The 12087-nt window shown below is 43.5% G+C and overlaps 1 protein-coding gene and 1 long non-coding RNA gene across 2 annotated transcripts; both read left to right on the top strand.

Annotated features, from left to right (window-relative positions):
- The first annotated feature begins 277 nt into the window (after positions 1-277).
- LOC121185478 lies at positions 278-2797 on the top strand. The gene is made up of 3 exons (XR_005894367.1): positions 278-354; positions 469-582; positions 742-2797. It is a non-coding gene; the product is annotated as an uncharacterized LOC121185478 (long non-coding RNA).
- Positions 2798-3667: 870 nt separating this feature from the next.
- Positions 3668-11771, top strand: si:ch211-257p13.3 (kinesin-like protein KIFC3). Its single transcript, XM_041043651.1, has 19 exons — positions 3668-3766; positions 4010-4106; positions 4239-4396; positions 4527-4782; positions 7003-7181; positions 7336-7401; positions 7673-7810; positions 7910-8107; positions 8301-8474; positions 9068-9215; positions 9346-9476; positions 9585-9696; positions 9774-9955; positions 10036-10140; positions 10230-10360; positions 10474-10594; positions 10713-10842; positions 11103-11332; positions 11462-11771. The coding sequence occupies exons 1-19, from the start codon at positions 3668-3670 to the stop codon at positions 11594-11596; spliced, it is 2790 nt and encodes a 929-aa protein (XP_040899585.1). The 3' UTR covers positions 11597-11771.
- Positions 11772-12087: the final 316 nt, after the last annotated feature.

The following is a 12087-nucleotide window of genomic DNA, read 5'->3' as shown; positions in this document are numbered from 1 at the left end:
CATAAATAGCAGTTTTCTGATTTATAGCAACATACATATAATTATTTTGTTCGTTTATTTGTACAACACAGTCTCATGCAAAAGCAATTAAAAGCTATACAGAAAGATAAAAAACAACAACAACAACAACAACAATAGAAAGTAATATTCAAGTTATTCATGAGACATTTGTTAAATTCAGAACTGCTATATCCTGATGATGATAATTCTGCCGGCGTAATAACACAATTTACGAGAATAGTTGAACGCATCCTTCTGGAGCCTGCGCAGTGTCCAAATCCGCACTTGTCACATGTCAAAACAAATGCGCTTCTGTTCCTGTCTGAAGTTTTGTCCTGTGTGCTGCAAGTTTAGGTTTGCGTTGACCTCATCAAATACAACCTGGTATTCAGATGCCCGGTACAGTTGTATTAGATAAGTTAAGACACATTTATTCGCAGCTAACCGCCTTTCTCTTTATGTTTACAGGACTGACCCTGGTCTTCAGGATCAATGGCCTCCTGTGTAACTGAGTGGGTAACGTCATGCTCCAACATCATTTTGTCTGCCACTGCACTGTATTGTTCTTATAAACTCTTTAAGGTGGGTACCATTCAGTGCAGTGATGTTAGAATTTACTAACGTCAATTTCTAGGGCTGAATCTACACGTGGATTAATCAGTTTAAGAGTTTGTTGATGTATAGAAATCCATTTCTCACTTTATAATCTGCTACTGCCTCTGCATTCACCTTTCTCTGCAGAACCACAGAGCTCCCTCTGTAGGCCTCTTTCTGCTTGGACTCTCTGCAGCAGTTTGCGTCTTGCATCCTTCCAGTTCATACCTAACCTCCCTCCAGAGAGAGGCAGAGTGGGCCGGCGAAGTCCTGGCTCCAGCGCTGGTCTCCTTTGACTTCCTGTGGCTCAGTCAAGACCACAACACAGCACACACTCTCCTGTGTGGCTCTTGCCTCGTGCTGGGACTGTGTGACTGGCTCTCAGCAGATGCTCTCACAGTGATGACTCGCTGCCTGGGCCTGTCCTCCCTGTCCTGCTGCCTCACAGTGTGTCTTTTTGCTGGTAATGCTTTAGGGGCCCTGGGTGGTGTGGCCCTCAGCCTTCCTTTGCTTGTGACACCACAGGTTGGAACCAGCACTTTTGGTTTTGCTCCTCTCATTTCTCCATCTGCCACTGAAGGACTGATGAAGTGGTGTTTGAAAGGGTCCATGTCAATAGGGTGCTGGGCCTCGATGAAGGCCCTTGGTAAGTTTCTGTTGGATGTGACTGATCGATGTAACACAGACATTTAGTAAATCAGAGATCTGTGTGATTAGTGAGAGTCTGTGTACATTTATGTACTGTCCAGTGCTGCAAGGACAAACTTGCCAGATGTCACTAACTCATAAGAATTTCAGGACATTTGTGAGGAAGAATTTCTGTTTTAATGCAAGTGTCAATAGAGCTAAACCAGTTAATGTATTTGCCAGTGGTAAAAAATAAATACAATTTTGATAAGCGATTAACCAAGCAAGTAAAAATGCAGACATAACCTGAGCTGATCAGAGCTTCTCAGCTATTACAGCCAAGTATTTGCTGCTTTTCTCTTTGTTACATGACTATAAATTAAATATCTTTAGATTTAGAAAGTTTCATACAAAACAAATAATCTGAAGATGTTAGCTTGGGCTCTGGTAAATCGTGACAGGCTCTTTTCCACTACTTTGTGAGATTTTAAAGACTAAACAATCAAGCAAATAATGGAGAGATAATTAAAAGTGAAAAAAATCATTGGTCGCAGCACTAGTTTCTACATTGGAGGTCACAGGAACAAAATAATAGCTTGCAATGATCAAGTTAATGAGCAAAACAGTAACTTATGGCTTAGATATACTGAGAAATTAATATCACAGTAACCATAATATCGTTGTTTCGTTTATATCATGGTATGTGCTTAAAAGTGGAAATTCAATTCTAATTCAAGTACATTCATCATTAGACAAAACACACATACCACTGAACAAGCTCATTTGCATGAGAGGATGTGATCACAGTTTACCACAGACAATACAGGGTGGCGTTGTGTAACCTTTTTCGGCATACTGAAAGTACCTGGGTGACATTTAGAATGTCAGCCAATGTGACCATTTTAATTTCCTCTGTGATCATTTCAGTGAGTGTGTGAAGTGACACATCTCTCTGCAAACAGTTTTAGTGTTTTCAAAAACATCTAGCTGCCTCAGAGTCTGGGTCCTATGTGTTCTGCAGCCTCAGCAGTATCACTGTTAAAATATCTGCAGTGGTCTAAGCTCTTGGCCCTGCTATTACCTCATCGTGCCCATTTGATACTTATCAGTGCACTTTTTTTTATTACTTCCTTGGTTTTTAGCTTCCGTGATGTTGACTGAAATGACCTCATCTTTTTAACTCACCGCTACTTCAGTGATGTCTGTATAATTGTGTTTGTCCACAGCGTTGTCCTTTCAAGGTATTGATATTCCTTAAAGAGATTTGTAATGGACACTGCAGATTCATTCTCAGGTTTTGGGAGTTGTAAACAGCTGCCTCAGCAGTTTTACTGCAGTACATGTGCAAGCATCTGTGGCTCTGTGCCTATCTGTGGGACAATGCGTTTGTCAGACCTCAAGGCGCAGGAGTCTAGTGATATAATCAATATAATTGATCATTTTAGTGTGCATTCATGCAGGTATGGTTGTGGTAATTGTTCTTCCTGTTCTGTTTTGTAATGATTTGTCATTCAGTTCATGTCTTTTTTTTTGGCAATGTGGACGTGTTTGAAAATGTCACATCCTGTACTTTTATTCATTCTTTTATTAAATTCCTTTTTGTTAACAAAAAATGTTAATATTCACTAAAGGAAGATAAAGTTGACATGTTTTGAATAAATTTTGTGAATCTTAATCCTAGTTACTGTATGCAACTTTACATTGCATTTCAAAGATCTCTTCGCACATGTCTGGCTATTATACCATTTATGGTCCTTCATCCTACATCTCAATATTTGCAAGTACATTATGCAGCAGTTTCTGTCCTATTTGAGCACCTGAAACCTGGGACACCTCATCCACCTCTGTCTCAGGCTGCTGGAATCAGCATCAACCCCCAAAGCTCAATCAGTCTCCATACCCTGTCTTTCACTCCACCACTGCAGCGGATCAGGAAACTGCAGTGAGCATGCTCACTGCAGATGCAGCCTGTGGATGGAGCAAAGTGGAGAAGAGGAGGAGGAGAAGGAGGAGAAAGGGGAGGAGAGAGAACAATTGAGAGGGAGCCACACAGGAGCTGCACACAGAACTGGGATGCTGTTGCAGCTCCGAGAACAAGAGCTGCATGGGCAGATTTGACATTGACAACACCGATGGAGAGCGACAGGGGAATACAAATGACGGGAATGTCGAAGTCTCATCGCCAAAGAGGAGAAGATATGTGATAAGGTAAGGAAGATAAAGAATTTGGGGTAATGAACTGGACTGACAGTTAAGATAGAAAAAACAAAGTCCTGGTGTATTAGACCAGTTTTACCATCACGCATCCTTACATTATCATTAACACTTGAGTGCTATAGTAACATGAAGGTAAAAAAAAAAAAAAAAAATTAATTGCTTTTCTTCTGCATGACAGACTTGAATGTGGATATTGTGTCATTTACAGGGACTCTTGGATGGTGTGGAGATGTACGCCTTCTACTCCCTTTTAGTCTACATCTTCTACACTGTCTTTAAGAAGGAGGAGGAGGAATCCTTGGAGGGGGCGTGTGGAGCTTCCTCAGACGTATGTCTAGCCGCATCATGTCCAGCCTCAGGGGGGGTCCTCTGTCGGGAAAGCATTTTATATGGGGAACATGCATGCATTACCTTTTACGTGACAGCAAAAAAAGGGGAAAAAAAAGGTTATAGGCTCCCTAACAAAGGATGTCCGCACTGGTTTCATCATTGCATCTAATTGTATTTCTATGTATGCAGTGTGTAAATATTTTGTACCTTGTCTGACCCTCATGTATGATGCTGTACTCAGGAGCCAGGACCTGTTTCCATGGAAACAGGGAGCAGGAGGAGAGATGGCCACACCCCCAAAATGGGGAAAAAAGCTTGTGCTCGCCTTAGTGAGTCAAGTGAGTGCTCACATAGCTTATTTATAGAACAACATAAAGGCTGTTGTATATTTTAAATAGATAGTTTCTATTGATTGATTATTACATATATTGCATTAGTCTTTATTGTTTATGTGGTTTGTTGTCATCCAGGCAGTAGCAGTGACAGTGATGAAATGTCCCTGAGTGATGAAGATGAGGAAGATGGCCCCGACATCCCAGCATGCACTCCTCTGGCTGCCTTTTTGTCCTTCAAACAGGAGGCTGAGAAGCGAAGGGCCTCACAAGTTCAGCTGGAAACAACAGGAAAGGTATACAAACTGTATCATTACCATGACTGAGCTGCTCACCTGATGCAGGAACATAAATTCACAGTTCCCTAAATAGGAGTTTCTACAGTGTTACTAAACTTTGTGTGTGTGTGCTGTCTGTACTGCCCAGTTGGCAGAGTCTCCCCTGGTGGCGGTGATGTCCCACTTGCTGAGTTTTCTGGAGCAGTACTCCCATTTTCAGCAGCTACAGCAGCAGGCCGACCAGTACCGGGTCCAGCTGAAGAGGCACCGCGTCCAGCACCGCCGGCAGATGAAGGCCCTGCGAGCCTCCTACCGCCAGCGCCTCAGGGACAAGAATAGCATCATCAGCAGCCTGGAGGAAGCCATCAGCCAGCAGCAGACCCCCAGCCCACTGAGCGAGGGTGAGGGAGGAGGAGAAGGGTCAGAGAGAGGGAGAGAGGGAGGGGGAGGAGAGAGGAAAGAAAGGATGGGGGGAGGGTGAAATGAAGGTGCAAGGAATTTTTTTTTTTTCCAGGGGGAGGATGATTAAACAGAGCGAGGAAGAGATCATGGGGCTGTTTTAAAAACAGCGCATATTGGTTGGTGTGAAAAGAGGAGCAGAAAATTACAGAGGTCCAAAGGCAGATTTATGATATGATATCATCTGATGGATGGAGGAAGATGCATTAAGGGGACAATGAATACAGAGGGCCGCTCTCACATGCTCGTCATAGTAGGTGTATATCCAGAGGGTTATGTAATATAGATGAAAACGATCTGGGCTCTCGTTTACATTGGTGGAAATCCAGTGTTTTTCCATTACTTTATAAAAATTACAAGATCTGAGAAGAAGAAATTTGAATTTTTATCGTGGTAGCGATCAGTTTTTAAGACACAATTCACTTCATCGTCCTGTGATGTGGTTTTTCCACTCCTGGCTTAGCAAGATTCGATTTTTCTTCAACCAGGGACACGTTGTATGGTGTGAATAATACAGTCATCAGAACAAGAGCAGACTGATTAGATTTGTGTGGGTGTTGGTGTAAGCCATGTTGGCATTGTCAGTGACATCACAGAGGCGAGACGAACACTGTACAGCAGTGGCTGACCTCAGAGCTTTGAATGTTGGTATCTGCTGTATCTCAGACTTGACAAGGTGGTTGTTTGACCTCAGAGCTCTCTCCGCTCTTTGCTGTGCATATGTTCAGCATGTTAACAAGCGCACAACTCCACGAAGCTGTAGACAGATCAGATTCCTGTCCTCGGGCTGACCGATGCAGCCTCAAAGAAACGTGTGAATACGTATGATAGCAGGTATGATAACCAGGCCGGGTCACATACATCTCAGTGTGTGGGTGTGTTTAATCAGGGGACCTCATGCACACTGACTCTCATTAGGAGCAGGGCAAAGATAAATGTGACACACGAGTGCGTGGTACTTGGATAGTGACTCTGTGGCTCTCTGTCGTGAATAAAACATGGCTGTGAGAGCTGTTTTATTCCCCTGCAAATGCACTTACAAGGTCTGGCACATGCTTGGCGCCACGTGTTCTCGTGTTGGACTAAAAATAGCCATGGGTCCATGTCCCAGTGTTACAAGGCTGTTGGCTTTGTTTATTTACTGTAATGCAACGTGCGGGACTAAGTGGAGGAGTGTTTCCCGTGTTTCTTGGATGTGCAGTAGTTCCACCGTTAGTACGGTTTCTGTTTTTGATCTACTATTCAGTATGAAGGTGCAATGAAGGGATGCAATACTATTCAGTATTTGATTTAGATTGAATCGCTGCTGCTCCATTCACTGGTCATTCATTAAGAATGTAACAACAAAAATCTCAAGCTTACTTTTTTCATTATGTTTTTCATACGGAGGAAATATGTTTTCTTGCATCATTTCAAGCTGCTGTTTAAAAAATTTACAAGGCTCAGTGCCTCTGCAGACTGTAACAGCTCTTAGACATTTCACGTTTCTTGCAAACACGTTTCTATCAACACCCGTGATGCACAGCTGTAGCCTCTTCTCCATGTTTTTTTTTTCCCCCTTCCTGGCATCATCTCCCTGCACCATTGTGACACAGCAAACCTGACGTGGCGTGTTATTAAAATTAGCTTAAAGCCCTGCTGTGAAAATCAAAGTTGACAGAGCCTGATAAATCATTGAGGAGGAGGGAAGTGATTAAAATGCTACTGGGCATGCTGCTAAGGTTCCTGTGGAACAATAGAGGAAGGTTAGCAGGTTGTAGCATGTTATAAATGTGATCCTTGGTTCTGCACTTGAGACAGGCTGCATGTGAAAACTGTAGAGGTCTGTAAAGTTTCTCAGGAGACTTGAAAGTGGAAACACGGCAACAATAATCTTAACTGCAATGCAAAGTAACTAGATGGTGTGTGTAAGAGCGTACTTAATGTTCATTAATATTACACACACATAAGCATTCAAGCTCACTGTGGAAATCGGTCTTCTGAAAAGCCTACATATAGAAAAACAGGTCAGACGAAGTTCAAAGGACATTGGATGGTACTATTTGTGACTGTCCTAAAATGAATATGGGTTCAAAGATGACAGAATTATTTATTTGCTGTTATTGATGCAGCCAGTTTTCAGGTTAGTGATGATGATGGTGATTATGATAGTGTCTGTTTATGACCTCCAGGCGAGTCCAGCAGTGATGCAGGGACACAAGCTGGGGTTCACCGGCTGGTGGAGTCTCTGTACGGCCTGCAGGGTGAGAGGAGTAAGCTGAGAGGGGAACTCCATCTGCTGCACTCACAGCTGGAACAGAAGGAAAGAGACCGACACTCGCGCATACAGGCCTTTCAGCAGCAGGTACATTTCATATGTAACTCTGTGTGATCTACATCGCCATTTTGGCCAGAATTATATAACTTCACATTGTGTAGGGAGAAATAGGGAGTCAGACGTCTTTATTCTCAGATCAGCCCTATTTTAGTAAACTTTTAAACGATCTCATTTCTCACAGGTTGATGAGCTCAAGAGTTGCATAGAGGAGCGCGAGGAGGAGCTGTCACGACTGAGAACTGCCACCGTAAGCGCTGCGAACTATTGATTTAATCACTCATCAAGTCTTTGTCACTTTCCACGTCATCAGCAAAGCTGCCACAGTGTATTCCCACACCCACTGGATTAAAAACAGTGCCATAAAAATGCCAAACAAGTGTCAGCATGTCTTGTGCAACGCTTGAATTATAAATCTGTGATGAAGAAATATTCATGGATATTCACATGACAAATCATTTTGGTTTTGATGCATCTCTTGGTGTGGTGCTGGAACTCAGCCTTATGTTCTATTTACTCAGGGGGCCACAGACTCAGAGAAGCGAGTGCTGTGTCTATCAGCAGAGAATGAGAGTCTGAAACAAAACCTGAGCGTCACTCAAGGCCTCCTGCAGCAGCTGTCGGCCATCCCCTCCCAGTCCAGCACCATGCTCATCAAGGTGAGATGCACTGGCGCAGCTGAGAACTTACGGGGAGCAGCCATTAGTATCTGCAAACACAAATTCTCGTTAATGACACCATTTTCCGTGCTCTGCTAGGAGAACGAGAACCTCCGCAGCAGAGTGCAGCAGCTGGAGATGTCCCTGCAACAGCGTGCTGAGCAGCTGTCGCATCTGGAGCGACAGAGCGAACAGAGCGAGTGGAGGAGAGGAGAGGAGCTGAGGAAACGAGAGGACAGAGTGAGGGAGCTGCAGCTGGAGTTGGACAGAGAGAGAGGGAAGGAGCCAGTGGTGAAGGTAATTCAAACATTGTAAATTGGTTTGAAAATCAAAGAGTGGCTTTTGAACCAGAACACAGTTTTAAATAGATTTGAATATAGTATTTATTAACTGGAAACACCCAAACATTAATAATAAAGCCTCCCCATTTTTTTTCTGATGTTTTTAGAGCAGTTGACTCTAATCAGATGGTTTTTTTTCCCTTTCCCAGTATGTCACCCAGACTGTGGAGGTGGAATCACCTGCCACATTAAAGCAGCTGACTAAAGCCAGACAGAGGAATGAGCTGCTGTCCGAAAAGCTGTCCAATCAGAATGAGAGGTGCAAACAGCTGGAGGAACAAATTAGGAAGTCGGATGAGTACAGCTGTAATCTGCAGCACAAGGTAACAAACATAAGTGAGAGAATTCACGCTAAACTAGTTTGGCGTGAATTCTTATCTATCATTTCTGCTTTGAGATACACAGTAGCACACACCCACACAGGCAGATTAAACTGACTTATAGTTCACTGTCAGTTTACACTAGTAGAAGTAAACTGTGCAACACTAGTTTTTGAACATATCCCAGGCAGCAGATAGATGGACAGAAACCTTAAGGTGAATTATCACCTGGGCTTTTGACGGTAAAGCTCCAGAAGAATAAATAAATATCCAGCAGAAATTACTGCTCTTAGTTGCTGGACACTAAGAGACAACAAATTCCTGATGGTCCTCCTGATGCCATTACCTCTGATCGGAAAAAAAAAAAAAAATTGACACCGTCCACAAGGGTAAATTAACCCCACTCTGATCAAGGAAGAGGTGATCAAAGGAGAGAAAGACAAAGGCAGAAGGAGGAAGTTTCCATTTCACTGTTGGAAATTCACAGCCTGGATCAATTTCATTGACAAGATGAACTCATTACAGAGCTGAACCTGCACAGATTGGACCTGTCGAGCTGACAAGATTGACAAATTGCTGCTCTGAACCTTTAACAGATTGCAGCTTATGAGCGAGAAATCAGCAAACTGAGAGAGGAACTGCTGAAAGAGATTGGCCACTTGGAGGAGAGGAAGGAGGAGGCCGTAAAGGCCGCCGCCAGCTGCTCGGCAGAACACTTTCAGAATCTGCAGGACCAATTCTTCTGTGAGTTACACGTAATTAAATCCCCAAAGAAAGAGATCTTGGTTTCTACACACAATAAAAAGTCTTTAAAAAAATGCATTGACAAAACTCTCTTTGAACATGATTCAACGTGGGTTTTTGTTTTCGTCAGGCCTGCAGAAGCGTCTGACAGCGCTCCCACCGACTTTACGCTCCATGAAGACAGACTACGCCAGTCTGAGGAGCCAAGTTCGAAACTTCTCAGACTTTTACGGCGCAGCTATAAATGAAGCAAAAAAACAGGTATGTGCCGTGACATCACATCATGAATTAGTCGGCTGTTTTGAGGGGAAGGAGATGCCAAACCAATCAACAAGAATAGTAAAGAGATTTTTTTTTAATGTATGGCAGATTTCAGCAGCCATCAGTGAGATGTCCGAAGCCAACAAAGATCTTCTGGAGAAATACAGGAAAGAAGTTGCACTGCGCAGGAAGTACCATGAGCAGCTGGTGGAGCTTAAAGGTTCGCAGAGAAGAAGAAATATAAATTTGCAGCAGAAAATATAAAATGTCTTTGACCGGCGCCCCCTCTGTTTTTAGGCAACATCCGCGTGCTGTGTCGTGTGAAGCCTGTGCTGAAGGAGGACCAGCGCGAGGAGGGCCAGTCTGTGGTGGTGACGACAGATCCCAACAACGAGTCCTCCCTCACTGTGCTGAACAAAGGGAAGGGTCGCATCTTTGAATTGGACAAGGTCTTCCACCCTCAGGCCACACAGGAAGAGGTAGTGGACATTAAATACGCACGAGTATGAAGGAAATATAATCGTAAGAGGCACTCTAACTCTTTATTTGCTTTCACCAGGTTTTTCAGGAGATTGAACCTCTTGTAACGTCCTGCATCGATGGCTACCACGTCTGCATATTTGCATATGGACAGACTGGCTCTGGAAAAACCTACACCATGGAGGTAAACTCTGTAGTTCATGACAATATTGTCACCAAACAGTGATGGTCTATAAAATACAGGTTGCAGACTAAGTGCCATTGGATTTCCAGGGCAGTGTGGAGAACCCAGGAATCAACCAGCGAGCCCTGAAACATCTCTTCAGCGAGATAGAGGAGAGGAAGGACATGTGGTCTTACACTGTCACTGTCAGTTCTGTGGAGATCTACAACGAGGTGCTAAGGTAAGCCACTCTTTTTTTTCCTACATAGGCTTTTAGTCTGCAATATAATTTAGAGCTAAAACTCTTTAAAAAAACTTTTTTTTTTTTTGTCCATGTCATATTTTGTTTGTCAGAGACTTGCTGAGTAAGGACGGAGAGAAACTGGACATTAAGATCAACCCGGACGGAACAGGACAGCTGCATGTGCCGGGCCTCAGGGTCATCGAAGTTAAGAGCTTTCAGCACATTAAGAAGGTGACAGATGTTTACAAGCTGTGTTGTAAGCAGCCTGTACTGATGTGACTAAATGAATTACTGTTCACTGTTAGAACAAATCATAACACTGATGCGAAATATTCTTACGTTTGACCAGATTTTAGCCACAGCCCGAAGGAACAGGATCACCTTTGGCACTCAGATGAACCAGCACAGCTCCCGCTCTCATGCTCTGCTCTGCATCACGGTGCAGGGCACTGACCTCGCCACGGGGTCCAAAACTACCGGTCAGTCACACATGCATTGTCTCTCCCTACACAGGAAGTGTTTCAAATGCCTGATGGAAGTTCCTACTGTAAATTGAAATCATAATTGGTTTTATTAAAGCTGATGGCAGCTTTCATAATTCTGAATGAACAGAGAGGTTCAGAGAGAAAGCAGCCTGGGAAAGCAAAATGAAGCTTCTGATCGGGATTCAGTCCAGAGAAGACTGTCTTCAACATCTCTTCATTTCTACATCACTCTGAATTTACTTTTATCTCCTTAGGCAAGTTGAACCTGGTGGACCTGGCTGGCTCCGAGAGAGTATGGAAGTCTGGAGCGGAAGGAGAGAGGCTGAAGGAGGCTCAGAATATTAACCGCTCTCTGCTGGCATTGGGGGATGTAATTCAGGCACTGAGGGCTCGGCAGACTCACATCCCTTTCAGGAATTCCCGCCTTACGTACTTATTACAAGACTCCCTGGGAAAAGGCAGCAAGACCGTCATGGTGGTGCAGGTATCATTACTAGTCCAGATTTCTAGATCCTCAGCCTTAAGAAGTCTGACATATTTGCACTTTATTACATTTTAAGTCTTTGCTGATGCTTGTTGTGAGACTTGATTTGTTTCCACTTCTCTGCTGAAGGTTTCTGCTCTGGAGAGTAACGTGGGAGAAACATTGTGCTCACTGAAGTTCGCCCAGAGAGTGTGCAAGGTGGAACTGGGCCCTGCAGCCAGGAAGATTGAATCGGGTGGAGGGCAGTGCGATCACCCACCCTAACAATGAATCATGCCGCTACAGTTTCAACAAGATCAACAGCTTTGCTGCTCAAGGGCTAAATCTGTGGAGGTCTATTGCCAACCTGCAATTGGTTTGGTATCGAGGATATTGGCCTCCTCTTTGCCATTGTCTGCTTCTGACACATGTTAACCCTTTATAGTTAGATAATCTGCATGCAGGAGTATTTATTCATCCACTCTGAAGGTTTCCTTGAAATACAGTATCTCAGTTTCTTTGTATTAAAGACCAAAATCCAGGAAATACCACATCCTCAATGATCATCAGTGTTGAGAGCAGCATCATGTCCAAACAAGTTTGATAAGCTTTCAGTGCCACAGTATCAACACTTCAGTTTTTGCAGTATTAATCATCTTGCTGTGTCTGTAGTTAGTGAGCTTTCGTCTCCGATGTTGTATACTTTTGAAGGTTGTAGTGTGTAGGAGAATCTGTTTTGTAGCAAAAATACAGGCAATTTATCATTTCAATAACAC

The sequence above is a fragment of the Toxotes jaculatrix genome, chromosome 8 (assembly GCF_017976425.1).
Source record: "Toxotes jaculatrix isolate fToxJac2 chromosome 8, fToxJac2.pri, whole genome shotgun sequence".
NCBI classification, from domain to species: Eukaryota; Metazoa; Chordata; class Actinopteri; family Toxotidae; genus Toxotes; species Toxotes jaculatrix.
Note: the sequence above shows the minus strand (reverse complement) of the source record. Positions and strands in the feature narration are given on the sequence as shown.